Genomic DNA, 23,299 nt, shown 5'->3' with positions numbered 1-23,299 from the left:
AGCCAATATCCTGTACTTTAAAGGTTTTCAAGGCCTGGAATTTATAAAGCCAAAATCCTGTACTTTAAAGGTTTTCAAGTACTGGAATCTATAAAGCCAATATCCTGTACTTTAAAGGTTTTCAAGGCCTGGAATTTATAAAGCCCAAATCCTGTAATTTAAAGGTTTTCAAGTACTGGAATCTATAAAGCCAAAGACCAGTACTTTAAAGGCCAAGAATCTATAAAGCCAAACTCATATACTTTAAAGGTTTTTAAGGTCTGAAATTTCTAAAGCCAAAATCCTATACTTCAAAGGTTTTCAAGTACTGGAATCTATAAAGCCAAAATCCAGTAATTTAAACGTCTTCAAGTCCTGGAATTTATAAAGCCAAAATCCTATACTTTAAAGGTTTTCACAGCCTGGAATTTATAAAGCCAAAATCCTGTACTTTAAAGGTTTTCAAGTACTGGAATCTATTAAGCCAAAGTCCAGTAATTTAAAGGTTTTCATGGCCTGGAATCTATAAAGCCAAAATCCTATACTTTAAAGGTTTTCACAGCCTGGAATTTATAAAGCCAAAATCCTGTACTTTAAAGGTTTTCAAGTACTGGAATCTATAAAGCCAAAGTCCAGTACTTCAAATGTTTTCACAGCCTGTAATCTATAAAGCCAAAATCCTGTAACTTAAAGGTTTTCAAGTACTGGAATCTATAAAACCAAAGTCCAGTACTTTAAAGGTTTTCAAGGCCTGGAATTTATAAAGCCAAAATCCTGTACTTTAAAGGTTTTCAAGGGCTGAAATTTATAAAGCCAAAATCTTGTACTTTAAAGATTTTTAAGGTCTGGAATTTATAAAGCCCAAATCCTGTACTTTAAAGGTTTTCAAGGCCTGGAATCTATAAAGCCAACATCCTGTACTTTAAAGGTTTTCAAGACCTGGAATTTATAAAGCCTAAATCATATACTTTAAAGGTTTTCAAGGCCTGGAATTTATAAAGCCTAAATCATATACTTTAAAGGTTTTCAAGGCCTGGAATTTATAAAGCCAAAATCCTGTACTTTAAAGGTTTTCAAGGCCTGGAATTTATAAAGCCAAAATCCTGTACTTTAAAGGTTTTCAAGGCCTGGAATTTATAAAGCCAAAATCCTGTACTTTAAAGGTTTTCAAGGCCTGGAATTTATAAAGCCTAAATCATATACTTTAAAGGTTTTCAAGGCCTGGAATTTATAAAGCCAAAATCCTGTACTTTAAAGGTTTTCAAGGCCTGGAATTTATAAAGCCAAAATCCTGTACTTTAAAGGTTTTCAAGGCCTGGAATTTATAAAGCCAAAATCCTGTACTTTAAAGGTTTTCAAGGCCTGGAATTTATAAAGCCAAAATCCTGTACTTTAAAGGTTTTCAAGGCCTGGAATTTATAAAGCCAAAATCATATACTTTAAAGGTTTTCAAGGCCTGGAATTTATAAAGCCTAAATCATATACTTTAAAGGTTTTCAAGGCCTGGAATTTATAAAGCTTAAATCATATACTTTAAAGGTTTTCAAGGGCTGAAATTTATAAAGCCAAAATCTTGTACTTTAAAGGTTTTTAAGGACTGGAATTTATAAAGCCCAAATCCTGTACTTTAAAGGTTTTCAAGGCCTGGAATTTATAAAGCCAAAATCCTGTACTTTAAAGGTTTTCAAGGCCTGGAATTTATAAAGCCAAAATCCTGTACTTTAAAGGTTTTCAAGGCCTGGAATTTCTAAAGCCAAAATCCTATACTTTAAAGGTTTTCAAGGCCTGGAATCTATAAAGCCAAAATCCTGTACTTTAAAGGTTTTCAAGAAAGTGTATAAACCCTGTTTATCTAGATGAGGTTAATGGTACGAGTCATGCTGGAAGAGTGAATAAGGGTGGCCACTTCACAACCTTTTGTCCAATGAATCATCAGACCAATCTATGGAGCAATTACGGAATGTATAATGTATTATCAATATTTTCTGTCTGTTACTTAGTTCCTCATTTGTAGAGACTACATTGTTTACACTCATGTCTAATGCTGAACAAGATGACAAAATTCCAGAAATAGCATCCCCTCGTCTCCAAAAGACAAGTGCTTAAAAGACAGAATTCCTCATGGCCACATTGTGTACAAGTTTATTAAATATTGAATAAAACAATTTTATGTAGCAGAGATTAAACAGTGCTTTAAGACCTGATAAATTCATCAATCTATCATCTATCCCTTTGAATCCTTACTGGGGACTAGGAGGTATCTATCCCTTTGAATGCTTACTGGGGACTAGGAGGCATCCATCCCTTTGAATCCTTACTGGGGACTAGGAGGTATTTAGACATTTGAATCCTTACTGGGGACTAGAAGGTATCTATCCCTTTGAATCCTTACTGGGGACTAGGAGGTATCTATCCCTTTGAATCCTTACGGGGGACTAGGAGGTATCTAACCCTTTGAATCCTTGCTGGTGACTAGGAGATATTTAGACATTTGAATCCATACTGGGGACTAGGAGGGATCTATCCCTTTGAATCCGTACTGGGGACTAGGAGTTATTTATCCCCTTGAATCCTTACTGGGGACTAGGAGGTATCTATCCCTTTGAATCCTTACTGGGGACTAGGAGGTATTTAGACATTTGAATCCTTACTGGGACTAGGAGGCATCTAGACGTTTGATAAGAAAATGTTGCAATCAATGAAATTGTGATTCAGCAACACAAACAAACCTATAAACATAATTTCACAAACTTATTCACAAATATAACACAGCAAGATGAAAATGGATGGAGTTCATTCTGTATAATATGATGACATTGACAATTTTGTTAGTATTGACTATATATACAAATCTGGTGACTTCAATGATAAAAATCAGGAAAAGTCAAAAAGGTTGTAACCAAAACACTCACCCCATTATTTAATATGCACTTTGCTCTTGCATTTGCTAACTTGTACTCTACACTGAAGATCTACATTTGTTCTATATCAAGAGAAAACTACAACAGCAAATGTGTTATAAGATAAAAATAACTATGTACATGATTTTTGTTTTACCCCTTTCTGTCTAACTGTATGAAATGGCATGGTGATACAAGCAGCTGGAAGATGAATCTTGTATAGAACCACTGTACTGGTTTCCATTTTCTAGCCTTCACAGTTTTGCTTGAACATGTAAATTTTTATACTCTGCCTGTGTTTGTTTTCTCTTCATTCACAACTGAAAAGCTGTTTATGCTTTAATTCCTATTAACAGTCACAAAATCATGCCAAGACACTGGTACAGGTAACTCTGCTAACGTGATTGAAAGATAAGTTTACTTACCTTATGACAGGTAATTATTTTAGCAGGCTATATTCCTAATATTGTGTAAATATCTAATTAAGATGCTGGCAAGGGCAATATGTTAGGATTAACCTGCTCAGTCACCTAAACCCCACCCCCAAGAGAACGGTGGTTACCAGGCATAAGTCTATCATAAATACTGTCAATTCACTTATTTTCATTGGTAAAAATAACCATGGAGTGAGGAAAAGAATAGCAATTTCATTGATACTAAATTTGTGGACTTGGCAAGTATTCTTATTGTATCCACAAAAATTCATTATTCATGGGGTTTTGAAATTCCTGGTTAGTACCCAACTACAAATTCCATGAAAATTGATAACCCCTGAAAAATACTGAATTCACACCATACTTTTGTTTGGTCAGCATATACTCTTACAACTGCAAAATCTGAAAATCCTATCCAAAATTATATCCCTGTTCCTAAACTCAATGCTACAAATGCTTTCCAAAAAAGCAAAAGAGAGACAGAGGCAGAGAGAGAATGATTTTGAACCTCATTGGTACGTCTTGCAGTTGCTTGATCTTTTGCTGCCAGCTCATTATTGTGAAGGTTCTGTAATATTTTGAGAAATTACACCCAGTATATAAATAGTTAAGCTTTAATCATAATAAGAAAGTGCCCAGACCATAGCATACAGAAACAAGATATTTCTACTGACAGTCCAACTGAAGCCATAACTGATAGGGCCTTTATTTTAACTATTGCTACTCAGCATTAATTTATATATAAAAATAAGAAAAAATAAATATATTGAATCAAAATTTACGGTTTAGCCTTCCACATTACCTTTCACTACAGTAATTATCAAGGGCTAGTCCACGTGAGTATTTGGTATAACAGTCTGTATGCATCAACAGGCATGGTTGTGCAAAATAACACAACATGCATGCATTGCAATAGCTATGCAGACCAAGTCCTCATGTACATTCCAATCAAGGGTAAAACAAACATGTCATTCAGACTGGCCTTACTTTAACATAAAAGTATTCTTGTGACTTTATTTTAGATGACAAGTTACCATTCTTTGTCAGCTACACAGCAATTCTTCTTGTTAACCCATACTTATGATATAATTGCACCTTCTCAAGACAAGTGTACGGGGACTTGACATGATCATATATATATATATATATATATATATATATATATCTGTGAAGCTAGTGCATTGTAAATTCTCTCTTTGCAAGAATAGATCCTAAATCTTTGTGTTTCAAGTGTGTTTCTCTTTCTCCAGATGCAGACTTAAATCTGTCCAAAACTGGTTAGAACCAGTTTTCAGTAACAACTTCTTGGATTTGAAAAAAGGAAAAGTATGTTAAAGACATAATAGCTCATTATACAAAAAAGGTAAAATAATGAAGAAAAGTTTAAAAAATTGTACTAAAGAAACATCTGTCTCAATGTAAATGTTGATGTTCTGGATTAATAAAGTACTGATGACAAAATGAAAGATTATTTACTGCCAAGAGTAAAGTGCACTGCTCAGATCTTCCCCATAGCAGTCAAAGTGTGCTGTAAGATTGGCACCATTTTCATTTAGGACAAATTGTACACGATTAAAAGACTTTTTATAAAAACTCCATGCTGGAAATAAGATTGGAACAATTGTTATTTAAGAACAACTAGATACCATAAGAAGTCTTCAAGTGAAATGCTGATATTACTTTCCATTCATCTGAAGAAGTAACTACAAGATTTTCAAGATAGCTGCTGTGGTATCCATATTCGATATTAGACTGGCACCACATTTAGGACTAACTAGACATCATAAGAAATCATTTTGTGAAAATCCTATGCTGATATGACCATTAATTCAGGTGGAGTTGTGATAACATTTTCAAGATGGCCATATGGGGCAATGTCTGGAAAACACCATTTTCATTAAGGATCAAATAGACATCATAAAATGTCTTCCGGAGAAAACCCAAAGTTAATATGACTTTCTGTTCAGGAGAGGTGAAAAAAAGATTCTAAAGACTGCTGCTATATCAGCACCATTTTCATGTAGGTCCAAATGTCTATCTTATGAAGTCTTGTAATAATTCATATGATCATCCACTCAAGTGGAGTAGGAAAAAGAATTTCAAGATGTTCACTGTGGTGGCCATATTAGAATTTCAATAGGAACCATTTTCATCAAGGACCAAACAGACATCGTAAGATATCTTCTGGTGAATGACCATCTGTTCAGGATTATTAGTGATAACAAGATTTTCATGACAGGTGCCTTGGTGACCATACTAGATGTCCGATTTGAACAATTTTCTTTTAGAAACAAATAGAAATAATAAAAATATCTCTTAGTGAAAACTCTATATTCATATGACCCTCTATTTAGAAGTAGCAAGTAACAAAATCTTCTTTAAATCTTCAATAACAAAATTTTCACAATAGCTGCCATGTTGGGCATTCGATTGGCAGCAATTCTGTTTTGACCAAATAGACATTATAAGAAGTCTTTGAGCAAAAACCTTATGATGACAAGACCAGTCCTTGAGATGGTATTAACAGGATTTTTCAAAATAACCTCTGTGGTGGCAATATTTGATATCCAAGCAGCACCATTTTCATTTATGACCAACTAGACTTTGGGATAAATGTGTGCATGAAGTTTCATGGCAATTCTCCAAGTAGTTTGAGAACAGTAGTGAAAACAAACCTGAGCTAATGGACAGACAGACAACAAGCTGTTCTGTATGTTCCTCTGATCTATGACCGGCAATACTAAAAACAAACACTTGAACATCCATATTATGCAATTTCCTGTTGAAAAAAAATGTTGCTCAGTACAATCGAGTTATTAGTATTTTTATTTAGTATGGAGTTAATATCAGAATGGTTATTGTGTCAACGTGAACTCTGTTAAAATAGATATTGCTACATTTTAATGTATACACAAAACTGCACACTGCAATCTGCACTGCTCATATGTCTCATTGGGACACTCCATGTAGCTCTTGGGATTGTACTGCACACTGCAATCTGCACTGCTCATGATAAGGCTCATTGGGACAATGCATGGAACTCTTATTGTACTGCACACTGCAATCTGCACTGCTCATGACATGTCTCATTGGGACACTGCATGGAGCTCTTGGAATTGTACTGCATACTGCAATCTGCACTGCTCATGATATGTCTCATTGGGACATAGCATGGAGCTCTTGGAATTGTACTGCACACTGCAATCTGCACTGCTCATATGTCTCATTGGGACATTGCATGGAGCTCTTGGGATTGTACTGCACACTGCAATCTGCACTGTTTGTGATAAGTTTCATTGGGACACTGTATGGAGCTCTTGGGATTGTACTGCATACTGCAATCTGCACTGTTTGTGATAAGTTTCATTGGGACACTGCATGGAGCTCTTATTGTACTGCACACTGCAATCTGCACTGTTCGTGATAAGTTTCATTGGGACACTGCATGGAGCTCTTGGGATTGTACTGCACACTGCAATCTGCACTGCTCATGATAAGGCTCATTGGGACACTGCATGGAGCTCTTGGGATTGTACTGCACACTGCAATCTGCACTGCTCATGATATGTCTCATTGGGACATTGCATGGAGCTCTTGGGATTGTACTGCACACTGCAATCTGCACTGCTCATGATAAGGCTCATTGGGACACTGCATGGAGCTCTTGGGATTGTACTGCACACTGCAATCTGCACTGCTCATGATATGTCTCATTGGGACATTGCATGGAGCTCTTGGGATTGTACTGCACACTGCAATCTGCACTGCTCATGATATGTCTCATTGGGACATTGCATGGAGCTCTTGGGATTGTACTGCACACTGCAATCTGCACTGCTCATGATATGTCTCATTGGGACATTGCACGGTGCTCTTGGGATTGTTTTTCATATTGCCTGTATGTCAAGGGATAATGCAATATTGTGACTTAATACTTATTTTAGCACCAGTTTTCTTCCTTAAATGAAACTAGATTTCATTTTTTATATGTAAATATGTTTGCACTGCAAATATAACCACAATACTTATTCAAGATAACAGTGATTTCTAGCAGATGAGTCTACCAAAGAACAAGAGTTCTTTGATGGGAGTGATGCTGTAGTGGCCAAAAAGAATTTCCAGGAATTCAAGATAAAACTATTTCTTCCTTTTACCTTCTATTGTGTTGATATTCTGATATTCTACAGCAATATCAAGATTTTCAAAACCAGATACTCTCAGACTGGCAACATTTTCATTTAGGACAAAGAAGACATCATACAAAGTCTTTTGGTGGAAACCTCATGTTGACATGACTTTTCAAGATGGCTGCCATGGTGGCCATACATGATATCACATTAGCATAATTTCTATTTAAGATGAAAAAGACATTATAAGATGTATTTTGGTGCAAGTGCAATATCATATGTTATGATCAGCCATCTGGGATAGGTAAGCCATAAGAAGATTGTCAAAAACGGTCACTGGGATGGCCCTAATGGAAGTCAGATTGGCACAATTTCATTAATGACCAACTAGACATCATAAGAAGTCTTTCAGTGAAAACCCCATGCTGATATGACGACGATTCATCCAGAAGTAGTGGTAACCACTGTGGCAACTATATTAAACAGTAATTCATTTAGTATAAACTCCATGTTGATATGAGCATCCATTAGAGTGTAGTAACAATAAAAAAAATTTCAAGACTGCCGCTCTGGTGGCCATACTGGATGTGCAAGCAGCACCATTTTCTTTTAGAACCAACTAGATATCATAAGATGAAATCCCATGAACCAACTAGATATCATAAGATGAAATCCCATGAACCAACTAGATATCATAAGGTGAAACTCCATGAACCAACTAGATATCATAAGATGAAATCCCATGAACCAACTAGGTATCATAAGATGAAACTCCATGAACCAACTAGATATCATAAGATAAAACCCCATGAACCAAATAGATATCATAAGATGAAACCCCATGAACCAACTAGATATCATAAGATGAAATCCCATGGAAATATTACTTTCATTCAGGTGTAGAAGCAATAATAGGATTTTCAAGCTAGCTGTTATGGTGGCCACATCTGATATCAGACTGGCATTTTTTTTCTTCATTTGGGACCAGCAACACATTACAAAAACTGAAACCCATGTAGATACAAGCATCTATTATCAAGTAGCCGAATTGTCCACATTCTGGACATTATATTGACACTAATTTAAATCTCATGTCAGTATGACTTTCCATTTAGGACAAGTAGCAATAACAATAATTTCAAGATGACTGCAGTGGCATCTACACTAAAAATCAGATAACACCATTTTCATGTTGGAACATGTAGACACTATGAGAAGTCATTTAGTGAAAACTTCTTGTTGATATGACCAGCAACTGAGGATGAGTAATGATAATAAGATTTTCAAGATGGCCACTGGGACAACCATAATGGATGTCCAGGTGGCACCATAATTAATTTAAAACCTACTATGATGTGTATGAGTATCAAGTTTGAAGACATTCCGTCAAGTAGTTTAGGAGAAGAAGCAATTGTGCTAACAGATGGATGACAGACTATTGACCATCCCAAGTTATTTTGGTCTTTTACTGGTTGTTCTAAAAGTGAGTGTTTTGACACATTTCACACATCTATCATATACAAGACTATTCTCAAAGTCTGTGGTGTGGTCGAAATCAGCATTAACTACACGTTATCTTTTAGTCAAATTTTGCTGATTTATTTTTGAGAAATCATGAGGTTCAATTTTAAGTAACAGCTTCCATATTTGTGAGCAGATAAATATCACTTGAACAAACCTGAAAGGCATCGTGCTTTCTGCTAAATTTACTCAAGTTCTGTTTTCAAGAAGAATTTCTTCCAGCTTTATGTATATTTAATAATGAGAGTCCAGTCAGATAGAAAGCTTTATGTATATTTAATAATTAGAGTCCAATCAGATAGAAAGCTTTATTCATATTTAATAATAAGAGTTCAATCAGATAGAAAGCTTTTATGTATATTTAATACTGACAGTCCAATCAGATAGAAAGCTTTATGTATATTTAATATTGAGAGTCCAATCAGATAGAAAGCTTTATGTATATTTAATAATGAGAGTCCAATCAGATAGAAAGCTTTATGCATATTTAATAATAAGAGTCCAATCAGATAGAAAGCTTTATGTATATTTAATAAAGACAGTACAGTCAGATAGAAAGCTTTATGTATATTTAATACTGAGAGTCCAGTCAGATAAAAAGCTGAACAGTATCATGCAAAAGTTCTTTCTGTCAACTATGGTTGAATACTGTATACTGATTGTGTAGAAGAGACCATTTCAAGTTTTCTTCTGGTCATAAGTACAGGCTGCCATATCTGATCACAAATAAGCCTAATTTGTAAAAAGCTGAAAGCCTGATTACAAATCAGAATAATCTGTAAAAAGCTGAAAGCCCGATTATAAATCGGCATAGTTTGTAAAAAGCTGAATGCCCAATTACAAATCAGCAAAATTTGTAAAAAGCTGCAAGCCCAATTACAAATTAGCAAAATTTGTGAAAGGCTGAAAACCCAATTACAAATCAGCAAAATCTGTAAAAAGCTGAAAGCCCGAGTTTTGTAAAATTGGTACAATTCTGTTCAGTGAATCAGAGAAGTCATTTAAAGATTTTTATAGTCAGTCAACAGAAGCCATATTTGATGGCAAATGGTAGATTATCTTCAACTGTACAAACCTGAAAACCTTTTATGTCAGGATTTTTCTGGCCCATTTTGGGTGAATTCAGTTCAGCAGTTTCTGAGAAGTTATTCAAAGGGTTTTTTTTTCTTTTTAAATGGTGGTCAAACTTGGCATTACTGGTACAAACTTCAAAAGCCATAACCAGTTGCTTTTAGTAAAAAAAATTCTCATATTCAGTTGATCAACATTTGAGAAGATTCTGTTTAAAGGTTTTTCTACTTTTAGAACTGACTGCTATTTTGCAAGCAGATCTGTATAAACATGATAGGTCTTAATGCCAGGATGTCCTCTGCCAAATTTGACCAAAGCGGATCCTGTGGTTTTTGAGAAAAAGCTCACAATAACAAATATTAACAAATGACCCATGATTGACACAGGGCAATACCATGAGCTTGCTTTGGTCTTATGGCCTGGTGAGTTAAAGATGACACCTATTTTTTGCTATCTGCTAATCAGGTCATATAAGCATCGCAATAAATCTTGGTAGAGACCCACCTCTTTCTTAGTGTAGAACCCTGGCCCCCCTCTACGAGGAGAAACATAAGTGTACTGCTCAGTGGTTACTGTCACTTCCTCCTCAGGATCTTCCTCTACACTACCTAGGCCTGAAGATGACAGAAAAAGCGTTACAAAACTCTAACTGCTAACAATGTTCAATTTTGTTACCATTACAGAGACAAATAATCACTGCAGTTACATTACTCACAACATCAGCACCCTTGAAAACTATTTCAAGTTAGATAATTTAAATTGAATATCAACCAGTGAAAATGAATTTAGTTAAAAGGTTTGTTTTGATAAACATAATGTACCATGAAATGGCTTCTCCCTCCCATGTAAACTTAGTGATGTCATGGGCAAAAAAAACCAAACCCATATATACTCGCTTATAAGTCGTGTCAAACCGCAAATAACAAAGATCCTGATCTGCGATCGCAGAATACACTTGCAGACCAGTGTCTATGTTGTTTGTTCAACTGATTACTAATAACAAACTGCACAGTCCCAGATCTGATGACACCTTATGTGATGGAAGATCTGGGTCTGTGCAGTTTGTATTTGGACTAGACTTATAAGTGAGATTAAAAGGTAACTGAACTGGCAGCTAATTTATAATGGCAATAGATAAGGTGATCAACACTGAGTGTTTTACAAGTTCAGCAGGGTAAACAGTACAAAAATATATATAACAGTCCTTGATGAAATCAATAACTTCCTATCCTGAGTGTAAAAAAATGCTGTACAACCTCATGTAATAGCTTAACTCATTCAGCCCCAATCCCGCCTGTAGGCGTGATGAGGCTGTACCCTACTTCCGAGCTCTGCAGCATCAAGGTCATTTAAGATACACCAAAGTGGGTGGTATTACAAAAAAGCAGACAGATATAGCTCTACAGTGATACCAAATAATCCGGATGGTCTAATTGCACTACAAAATACAGAGGGAAAAACCTAATTTTTGGGACTGTTTTTTTTTTCTTCACCCAAAATTCGCTCATGGTTGGAATTGATTTTGTGTCTGGATTTTAGACCTTTTGGCCTCAGATCTAAGGCAGACCAGTCTGAACTGCACAAGACAAGTAAACCGTTGCAAAAGCTAGGATAAGATGGGCATTTGGAATAAACAGTGGTCTCCATTTCATATGCAACACACCTTCTAATAATGATTTATGATTCAACAATAGGAACTCAATTTCATATGTAACACCTTTTATTAATGATTTATGATTCGACAATAGAAAAGGAACTCAATTTCATATGCAACACACAGTTATGATTTATGATTCAAAGATAGGAACTCAATTTCATATCCAACACACTTTCTAGTAATGATTTATGATTCAAAGATAGGAACTCAATTTCATATGCAACACACTTTCTAGTAATGATTTATAATTCAACAATAGGAGTTCAATTTTGTATGCAACACATCTTCTAGTAATAATTTATGATTAAACAAAGTTTTATCAATTAATCTCAAATAGCTCTAAAAAGATAAAGCTGAAAGGAAAGTGTAATGCAACCTGTGACCTGATACCTTGATTCTGAAGATGGGATGTACAAAAGACAAACCTTCCTACTTTCCACTGAGAATTTTATTTATAGTGCTTTATTCAGTTTTACGGTACTACCTGACCCCATCCCCGATTCTCCAAACTTCACATTACTGGTTGGCACGAAAATCATTTCTTGGTAAATATCCAAGGGCAACTGAAGCTACTAAATTAGTATAAACATGGATTTATAGCTTGTTTCCTTTTTACAGCTATAAATACATTTTACTAAAAACCACTGGGCCCCGAGTGGCCGAGTGGTCTAAAGCGCTCTCTGTTACGGATCACTGCCATCTCACCTCTGTCTGTGTGGGTTCGAGTCTAGGATTCGGCCAATGTAGGTATGTGAGAAAGCTTGCCAGTAGCTTCTCGTTGGTCGGTGGTTCTTCCCAGGTTCTTCCTCCACTATTAATACTGGCCGCCATGCATAGCCTATCGTGTGCTGAAAAATGGCGTTAAAAAAGAGAAGAAGAACTAAAAACCACACTGTTGGTAGAATATCAATTGGTTCAACTGGGAAATGGAGAAGTATGGCACTGATTCATGGCAAGGTGAAAGCAATATTTTCCTGGAATTCTAAAGTGAAATTCATAGACAAGGGCAACTATTTTGCTGAAATTGCTCCTAAGACATTCTGGCCATGTGTTATAATGAAATATAGTGGAATTACCAAATTATAATTTAAGACCATCATTTTGATGAAAACTTTGTATAAATAATTATTTTGAACACAGAAAAGATTATTGCAGAGTAAATGTATATCATTTTATGATGTATTTTAACAGACTTTAGCGAAAACAATAAAATGTTTTTCTCTGGAAGTAGAGTCTTGTTGTTGTTGTTGTTGTTGTTGTAGGGTTTAACGCCATTTTTCAGCACATGATAGGCTATACATGGCATCCAGTATTAACGGTTAAGGAAGAACCCGGAAAAACCCCGGAAAGAACCACCAACCCACGAGAAGCTACTAGCAAGCTTTCTCACATACCCACATTGGCTGAATCCAAGACTCGAACCCACGCAGACAGAGGTGAGATGGCAGTGATCCATAACAGAGAGTACTTTAGACCACTCGGCCACTTAGGGCCCCTGGCAGAACAGTCAATGCTGAAGGGTTGTATACATCACCAATATGTTTCAATGCAATTTCTAGATCTTATTAGTTTCATTTTGTACCTGCTACTTTGGGCACTCCTACCCTTTTGCGCTGAGATAGCCTATTATCTGATATATCACTGCTACTTCGGCTCAAAGCTGTATGCCGCTCTTTCCGTCGATCTAACTCCATGTTATCTTCCATTAAACGATTATCTAGAAAGTAAACAAAAAAGAAACTGAATGAAAGATCTTGTAAGCAGTACAGCTGAGTAAAGCAAAAATTACATTACATTATTAGTTTATAATGATTAGTGAAATATGCTTAAAATGTGGAATTGTTTTTATCTTAACTATAGTGAGGTCCATCAAATCTCTTTTGAAATATGACATAAAAAAATAGAAATATGTACATACAAGACAGAATCCCCTGAATATCTGCATAGTTCTGATTCAACTGAAGCCTTTAGGATCTAATATGGCACATGTAATTTGTGATTATTTATAAAACAAAAAGTCAACCAAATACATGAAAATCTTGTAAGATATTTCAATTATCTACCATAACTGTTTCCATAAATCTTTAATATTTAGAAAACATGCAATCTGTTTACAAATAGAGTGTGTATTCTTCCCCCTAACGTTTCAGTGCTATGATCGACTTCCAAGCAATAAGTTGGTCAAATGTTATGTTAGAATAAACTCTGAGCCTCAAGTCAGTAATTGTTTCAAATTAGTCTATCTGGGTGTATGGAAATGTATGATCATCCAGTACTCCACACACATTGCAATTGAGTTAAAAGGTGTATGGGGTACAAGATCGTCATAACATTTCGTACCACCAAGTAAACATGCAATAAATATTACCCCATAAACCTTGTTAGGCACCAGGACCATCTGGCCAACACTGCACTGTTTTTTAAAAAAATGTTAAGTGTGCACTGCAAATCTTGTAGCTGCCATTGCAAATAAGCATGACACCAGATGCAACAGTTACCTCCCTTGGGCCAGAAAAATAATCCTGCTAATGACTGATAAATCAGCATTGTTTGATTAAAATAAATCTTGCCTTCTTTTGTGGGATAATTTCCACTGACAATGAACAACTTAGTAACTCATTCTATATCTAATAAAACCATTACACATATTTGGATCATAAATCAGATATCTGCATCTTTACTCATTTGGCCCCAATCCCGCCTGTAAATCATAAATCAGACATCTGCATCTTAACTCATTCGGCCCCAATCCCACCTGTAAATCATAAATTAGAATCTGCATCTTAACTCATTTGGCCCCAATCCCGCCTGTAAATCATAAATCAGACATCTGCATCTTAACTCATTCGGTCCCAATCCCGCTTGTAAATCATAAATCAGACATCTGCATCTTAACTCATTCGGTCCCAATCCCGCCTGTAAATCATAAATCAGACATCTGCATCTTAACTCATTCGGTCCCAATCCTGCCTGTAAATCATAAATCAGACATCTGCATCTTAACTCATTCGGCCCCATCCCACCTGTAAATCATAAATCAGACATCTGCATCTGAACTCATCTGGCCCCAATTCTGCCTGTAAATCATAAATCAGACATCTGCATCTTAACTCATTCGGCCCCAATCCTGCCTGTAAATCATAAATCATACATCTGCATCTTAACTCATTCGGTCCCAATCCCACCTGTAAATCATAAATCAGACATCTGCATCTTAACTCATTCGGCCCCAATCCTGCCTGTAAATCATAAATCTGATATCTGCATCTTAACATTTGAAGCAGAGGTTGTCCATTATTTTCTTTTCAAAGTTGTAAATTGTTGGACACCATGTGACTCACTTGCAGGAAACTTCTAAGTCACATAATCAAGTTGATAACCTTTGTCAGATTCCCCACAGTTTTTACAGCTCTGGTGATTCTTTTTAAGGACTTCTCAAGTTCTGAATGATGTCCAAAAGATTTTAAGGAAAATGTATTTTATGCATGTTACTTTCAGAAATCATCAGTGGTGTTGTTAGTGGGGAGACTGTCAGTGGTGGTGTTAGTGGGGAGACTGTCTATATTTCACATGTTGATAAGATGACAAGTAAAAACAGTTGTAGATGCTCCAAAAATGAACGAAAGATGGTAGCAGTTGATTTTAGCAATGTCTCTTGTACTTTTTTACTTTTCATAAGTGACTTGAACACTTTTCCAAGCTGGAAATGTCAATAACTTTGCCATATCTCTAGCACACCACTGCGTTTGTTGTTGTCCTTGTCAAATACTTTTACCTAGATGTAAAGTGGGACAGTCCCTCATCTGGAATTGTAAACATACCTCATTCCTAGTTAGACCACATTTCTTAATGAACTAAAATCATCTAATTTAACTGTTCTTAGCATGCCACTAGAGCAAATGGAGGCTGCTTCATCTGGTAAGTACTGGTGTCACATGTCCTTTCATCCATCCAATTTTATCCCAAATATTTTATGCATAATTTTTTGGAAAAAATGACAAAATCAAAAATTCTAATTTATATGTAAATAACAAAAGTTCTGAATTTAACAAATGGTATATTTTATTCAGTAGAAATGTTTTATATACTCAAATGAACAGTTTCTGGCAAAAAATTCAGTGGTTTTCAAACAAAATGAAGGATCATTGAAGATAATACCAACTTTTTTGAATGATCTTTCAAGATTGTATAAAACATGCAGAATAATATTTTAACAAAAACTGGATTTTAAATCTTCATAATTGACCAATCATATTCCAGGAATTTTGTTTATGCAGTAATAAGTCTTACACCAAGTTTGATTGAAATCAATATTTTGTTTTTAGTGGAAATGATATTTGTGATATAAAGGCTAAATTCAAAGTCAAACATCGGTCATAACTCAAATTTAATGTAAAAAAGGGGAAAATCAAACTTGACCTAATGCATTTTGATTGTAAATTTTCTGCATTTGGTTTGAATCTATCAGTTCTTCAAACATTATCCGATGGCAGTGAAAATAATCTGTAAGTAAGTGCAAGGTTCTAACAAAGAGCACAGTATGAGACAAATCTTGGCCAAAACCCCACAAACAAACAAAAACAAGAGTCCCTCAAATGGACTGATGCTCTACTAGTCAAAAAGAATTTCCAGGATAAGACCATTTCTCCCTTTTAACTGCTGAGCATGGAAACCATCTCTGATATTCTTCAGCAATAACTAAAGTTTCAAATTAGCTGCTGTGGTGTACATACTGTATGTCAGCTTCACATCATTTTCATTTAGGGCATAGTAAATGTCATAAGAAGTCTTATCATGAAAACTCCATGTCATAATGGCCACCCATTTGGGGCAAAGTAAATGTCATAAGAAGTCTTATGAAAACTCCATGTCATAGTGACCATCCATTTGGGGCAAAGTAAATGTCATAAGGAGTCTTATCATGAAAACTCCATGTCATAGTGACCATCCATTTGGGGCATAGTAAATGTCATAAGAAGTCTTATCATGAAAACTCCATGTCATAGTGACCATCCATTTGGGGGCAAAGTAAATGTCATAAGAAGTCTTATCATGAAAACTCCATGTCATAGTGACCATCCATTTGGGGGCAAAGTAAATGTCATAAGAAGTCTTATCATGAAAACTCCATGTCATAGTGACCATCCATTTGGGGGCAAAGTAAATGTCATAAGAAGTCTTATCATGAAAACTCCATGTCATAGTGACCATCCATTTGGGGGCAAAGTAAATGTCATAAGAAGTCTTATCATGAAAACTCCATGTCATAGTGACCATCCATTTGGGGGCAAAGTAAATGTCATCAGAAGTCTTATCATGAAAACTCCATGTCATAGTGACCATCTATTTGGGGCAAAGTAAATATCATCAGAAGTCTTATCATGAAAACTCCATGTCATAGTGACCATCCATTTGGGGCAAAGTAAATGTCATAAGAAGTCTTATCATGAAAACTCCATGTCATAGTGACCATCCATTTGGGGCAAAGTAAATGTCATAAGAAGTCTCATCATAAAAACTCCATGTCATAGTGACCATCCATTTGGGGCAAAGTAAATGTCATAAGAAGTCTTATCATGAAAACTCCATGTCATAATGACCATCCATTTGGGGCAAAGTAAATGTCATAAGAAGTCTTATCATGAAAACTCCATGTCATAGTGACCATCCATTTGGGGCAAAGTAAATGTCATAAGAAGTCTTATCATGAAAACTCCATGTCATAGTGACCATCCATTTGGGGCAAAGTAAATGTCATAAGAAGTCTTATCATGAAAACTCCATGTCATAGTGACCATCCATTTGGGGCAAAGTAAATATCATAAGAAGTCTTATCATGAAAACTCCATGTCATAGTGACCATCCATTTGGGGCAAAGTAAATATCATAAGAAGTCTTATCATGAAAACTCCATGTCATAGTGACCATCCATTTGGGGCAAAGTAAATGTCATAAGAAGTCTCATCATAAAAACTCCATGTCATAGTGACCATCCATTTGGGGGCAAAGTAAATGTCATAAGAAGTCTTATGAAAACTCCATGTCATAATGACCATCCATTTGGGGCAAAGTAAATGTCATCAGAAGTCTTATCATAAAAACTCCATGTCATAGTGACCATCCATTTAGGGCAAAGTAAATGTCATAAGAAGTCTCATCATGAAAACTCCATGTCATAATGACCATCCATTTGGAGGAATAGTGACAAGATTTTTTTAAAAAGACATCATGGCAGCTGTGTTGGATGTAAGACTGGTACCATTTTCATTTAGGAGTAACTAGGTATCATTAGAAGTCTACTCAAAACCGCATGTTGATATAAAACATCCATTTGGGGAGATGTAGAGATAACAATATTTTCAAGATATGACTTTCCATTCAGGAGGAATAGCAATAACAAGATTTTCAAGATGGCTGGCAGTCATCCTGATTGGCATCATTTTCATTAAAGATCAAATGGATGTCATAAGAAATCTCCTGGTGAAAACACTATGTCAATATGACTTTCTGTTCAAGATTTTTAAGATGGCTGGCATGGTGACCATACTGGATGTCAGACTGGCATAATTTCTATTTAGAACCAGTCAAACATCATAAGGTCTTTTAGTGAAAACCCCATCCTGATATGGCCATTCATTCTGGAGGAATAGGGACAAGATTTTCAAGATGGCTGCCCTGGTGGCCATGTTAGCATCAGATTGGTACAATTTTCATTTACAACCAACTAGAGATCGTAAGAAGTATTTTGGTTAAAAAAAAACATTTTGATATTATGATCCATTCAGAAGGAGTAGTGATAACAAAAGTTTAAAGATGGCCATTGTGGGGACCATACCGGACATTAGATCAGGACCATTTTTATTAAGGACCAGCAAGACATCCTAAATCTTTCAGTAAAAACCCCATGTTGATATGACAATGCATTCAGGAAAAGTTACGTTAACAAGATTTTCAATATGGCCACTGGGGTAGCAATATTGGATGTCCAACCGGAACCGTTTTCATTTAGGACCAACTAGACCATTAGATAAACGTGTACATAAAGTTTCAATTGAAAGTTTCAATCATCCAAGTAGTTTAGGAGGAGTATATATAATAAACTTGTACTAACAAATGGAAGGAAAAAAAGGCCATCCAAAGAGCTGGTCTGTTCTAGGACCGGTAGAAATCTAAACAAAATGTACAGAGATCCCATATAAAACTCAATGAGCAGAAATTAATTCATGGTAGATGGATGGAATATGGCAAATGGATGCAAATCATAGCACGTGTCAGTGGTATAAGCTGTGGGAGAAAACTTCAGTACAAAAACTTTGTGATTCTGATTTGTACCAATTCAATGGGTAATATGAGTGAAATGCATGCCAAGATGCTACTGAATATATAAGTACAATCAAATTAAAATCAAAATTAACTTATAATAAATTGCTCAGATGGACACAAAATGGAGATCATAGTCTGTTGACCTTCCTATTCACCAATCAAATCACAGCTGATATGTTTCAAAAATGTCATTCAGAGGATTGTATTATTATTAATGATATCTCTAACAGAAAATGAAATGCTTTTACCTGATAAGCTATTATGAATAAGTGGAACAGTTATTTTTCCAAGGACACAGAAAGTGAACTTTTATCAGCACCCATCAGATCTTCGTCCTGTCCAAGATCACAATTTTACTCTAACAGGCTTCGAAATGATTGAAAACTTACAAAACCAATTTGAATGTGATTGGAGTGTTGACTTGAAAAGCCATTCGACTGTTTATTTTAAAAAGAGGTGATCACTGCCAAGGTCTGTCTTAAAAAATACACTATTTCATTTTTCAGATGTTACATACATAACATACATAAAAAGGAAAACTCTTCATGCTGCTTGCTGCACAATTAGAAACTATAGCAAATGGTAGTTTCAACAGTTCAAAGAGAAGATTTCATATGAAATTAATACAATAGCTTAAATCTGAAAGTTGATTCTCTTTCATGCCTTTTCATCAGTAAACATTTAAAAAAAATGAGTGCGTGACTCAAAGTTTGGAAGATGGTGAAATGTGACTAAAAGTTTTAAATTAGGATTGATTACATTGGCATATGAGGACAGGACAAAACTAACTACAGAAATTCATGTCAAAAGTCTACTTCCAAAGTCCCACATTAGGTTCCAATAAAGAAAAAAAACCAAGGACTTTAACATATTTTGCCTCAGCCTAGGTCTATAGTACAAGTCACATGGGTCATGTATGCACATTTACTCATTTTTAATTAAATATAAATTATTCTTTTAAAATTTAATACTAATTTACTTAACCAAAGTCTATTCAATCTTGATTATTGAATGCTCTGCACTTAACTGTCACCAAGAAACTTCCAGATTAAATTATCTATTGCTATGGACTTTAACAATGGTGGCCATATACTAGAATTGGGTCAACATAAGAGCACGTCAAGTGGAATCATCACAATCGAGGGATGTACAAATTTGATTATCCATATGCATAGCTTTTATTGTGATATCAGAGCATGCAACATTCAATTCGGAATGTACTGGATCACACCTTTAGGTTCATCCTGTCGAAAAATGTCTAAGTACTTTAACATTAATTTTGTCATATGCACCTCTTGGGGCATCTAAATAATGACCTTCCAAAGGAATATGAATGTATATGAAATCCAAATGAAGAGAATACTTGCCACTGAAAGGTATGTAGAATCAAATTCTAAAAAAGACACCCATTACTGAAATAGTCAGTGTTGAATGCCTACATGACCCATGTAACTTGTATTATAGATGTATTCCTTTGATCATTGCTAGGACACTGAAGTTATATGTATATTTACTATAATAAGATAAACTAGCATGCCCTACTTTTACTATCCTATCCCCAGGTGACTTTATAAAATGAATGGTGTTTACGTGTTTTTGATTTGTTTTAATTAAAGTTCTGAAAGACTAATATAATTCTGACACATAAAATACAGGTTTTGGAATACTGACAGTATTGCACAATGTTGTAAAAGATGCTTATGTGATCAAATAAAGTTCGAAGAATCTTCAGGGTAAATGACCTAAACTTCAGTATATCCACACATTACTTTCTTCTTAGTTTTGAAAAAACAATAGCAATATAATGTGAATCAGTAAGCTAAAATGTAAATGACATATATCCTTCGTAGGAGCATGCAGCTAATGTCTGCTCAGTACAATCTGCACCACTTAACTGCTCTCTTCTAAAACTCTGACTAAACTGCTCTCTTCTAAAACTCTGACTAAACTGCTCTCTTCTAAAACTTAGACTAAACTGCTCTCATCTAAAATGTAGACTAAACTGCTCTCTTCTAAAACTTAGACTAAACTGGTCTCTTCTAAAGCTTTGACTAAACTGCTCTCTTCTGAAACTTAGACTAAACTGCTCTCATCTAAAACTTAGACTAAACTGGTCTCTTCTAAAACTCTGACTAAACTAGGTCTCTTCTAAAACTCTGACTAAACTAGGTCTCTTCTAAAACTTTAACTATACTGCTGTCATCTAAAACTTAGACTAAACTGCTCTTTTCTAAAACTTAGACTAAACTGCTCTCATCTAAAACTTAGACTAAACTGGTCTCTTCTAAAACTCTGACTAAACTGGTCTCTTCTAAAACTCTGACTAAACTAGGTCTCTTCTAAAACTTAGACTAAACTGGTCTCATCTAAAACTTAGACTAAACTGGTCTCTTCTAAAACTCTGACTAAACTGGTCTCTTCTAAAACTCTGACTAAACTGGTCTCTTCTAAAACTCTGACTAAACTAGGTCTCTTCTAAAACTAACTATACTGCTCTCATCTAAAACTTAGACTAAACTGCTCTTTTCTAAAACTTAGACTAAACTGCTCTTTTCTAAAACTTAGACTAAACTGCTCTCATCTAAAACTTAGACTAAACTGCTCTCATCTAAAACAAAGACTAAGCTGCTCTCATCTAAAACTTAGACTAAACTGCTCTCTTCTAAAACTTAGACTAAACTGCTCTTTTCTAAAACTTAGACTAAACTGCTCTCATCTAAAACTTAGACTAAACTGCTCTCATCTAAAACAAAGACTAAGCTGCTCTCATCTAAAACTTAGACTAAAATGCTCAAGTGTAAAACTTAGACTATGCTGCTCTCCTCTAAAACATAGACTAAACTGCTCTCATCTAAAACAAAGACTAAACAGGTCTCTTCTAATACATAGACGAAACTGCTCGTCTAAAATTTAGACTATGTGTGTGTGTGATTTGGAGTTTTAGCGTAGCTGTAACTATTTTTCAGTCATATCGCTATGATGTCTGCAGTGTAGCAGTTTATAGTGGTGTCGAGCACTGGGGTATCATGCTGCAGACATGTAGCATGATGTCCCATCCAATCCCATTATCCTGAGTGCCAAGCGAGGCAGCTGTTAGTACCATATTTGTAAGTCTCTGGTATGACTCGGCTGGGGATCGAACCCACGACCTCCTGCATCTGTGGCATACACTCTAACTGCTAGACCACCAGAGTGGTTAAAACTTAGACTAAACTGCTCTCTAATACAGTCTAATCTCACGAACTCAACTTCCTCTAATCACACTACTTTCTTATGCAACAATTAATGTGACTATTTACCATGGTTAATGTGACTATTTACCATGGTTTCATTTATTTTCATGAGTATCACTTTTCATGGTTTTGTACAAAAATATCATTTTTTTATGAAGTTAAATTTGTGGATTTCCCTCCATCAAAGTTTGCATGTGTTTAGGTATTTTATTTCATGGATTAACTTCTACAAAACACAAAATAAGGATGCAAAAGAGACAAAAGTACACTTACAAATAATGGTGGTTGCTTGAATGGTTAAAACAATACTCCCACCAGTGTCAGAACCAAGCAAACACCTGTCATGATGTCAGTAGTGTACATGTCTGAGAGACCAACATCACCAAACCAAGCAATTACTAAAACATTACCTATATAACCTTTTTTGAAATTACCGTCAATAAAATTGCCTTTTTTTAAATTAGTCCATAAAATAATACTTTACTAAGTTGCTGTCCATAAAATTATCCTTTAGTTGAAACTACTGTCTACAAAATAACCTTGTACTGAAATTACTTGTTGTTGTTGTTGTTGTTGTGGGGTTTAACGCCATTTTTCAGCACGATAGGCTATACATGGTGGCCAGTATTAATGGTGGAGGAAGAACCCGGAAAACCCCGGAAAGAACCACCGACCCACGAGAAGCTACTGGCAAGCTTTCTCACATGCCCACATTGGCTGAATCTTAGACTCGAACCGCCGCAGACAGAGGTGAGATGGCAGTGATCCGTAACGAAGAGCGCTTTAGACCACTCGGCCACTCGGGGCCCCTGTATTGAAATTACTGTCCATAAAATTACCTTTTATTGAAACTGGTGTCCATAAAATAACCTTTTATTGAAAGTGCTGTCCATAAAATAACCTTTTATTGAAATTACTGTCCATAAAATAACCATTAATTGAAATTAATGACAATACAAATTCTTTTAATTGAAATTACTACCCATGTAATTTCTGTTTATTGAAATTAATGCCCATAAAATGGTAACATTGATACCTTCCCATGACCATCATG

The 23,299-nt window shown here is 35.4% G+C and overlaps 1 protein-coding gene across 2 annotated transcripts in view; it reads right to left on the bottom strand.

The window, feature by feature from the left end:
* The window catches only part of LOC149794702 (receptor expression-enhancing protein 1-like), a 120,978-nt gene that overhangs the window by 16,235 nt on the left and 81,444 nt on the right, over positions 1-23,299 (bottom strand). Inside the window, exons 7-9 of one of the 2 annotated variants that reach the window (XM_089964325.1) lie at positions 13,272-13,406; positions 10,537-10,646; positions 3,822-3,881 (exon numbers count right to left, since the gene is read on the bottom strand). In XM_089964325.1, coding sequence (XP_089820451.1) covers positions 3,822-3,881; positions 10,537-10,646; positions 13,272-13,406 — 305 coding nt within the window. The remainder of the gene's footprint in view (positions 1-3,821; positions 3,882-10,536; positions 10,647-13,271; positions 13,407-23,299) is intronic. The other variant, XM_089964326.1, reaches the window with a different exon arrangement.

This window comes from Sinohyriopsis cumingii, chromosome 7 (assembly GCF_028554795.1).
Source record: "Sinohyriopsis cumingii isolate HCF-2022 chromosome 7, ASM2855479v2, whole genome shotgun sequence".
Taxonomy (NCBI): domain Eukaryota; kingdom Metazoa; phylum Mollusca; class Bivalvia; order Unionida; family Unionidae; genus Sinohyriopsis; species Sinohyriopsis cumingii.
This window is presented reverse-complemented; position numbering and strand designations above follow the sequence as displayed.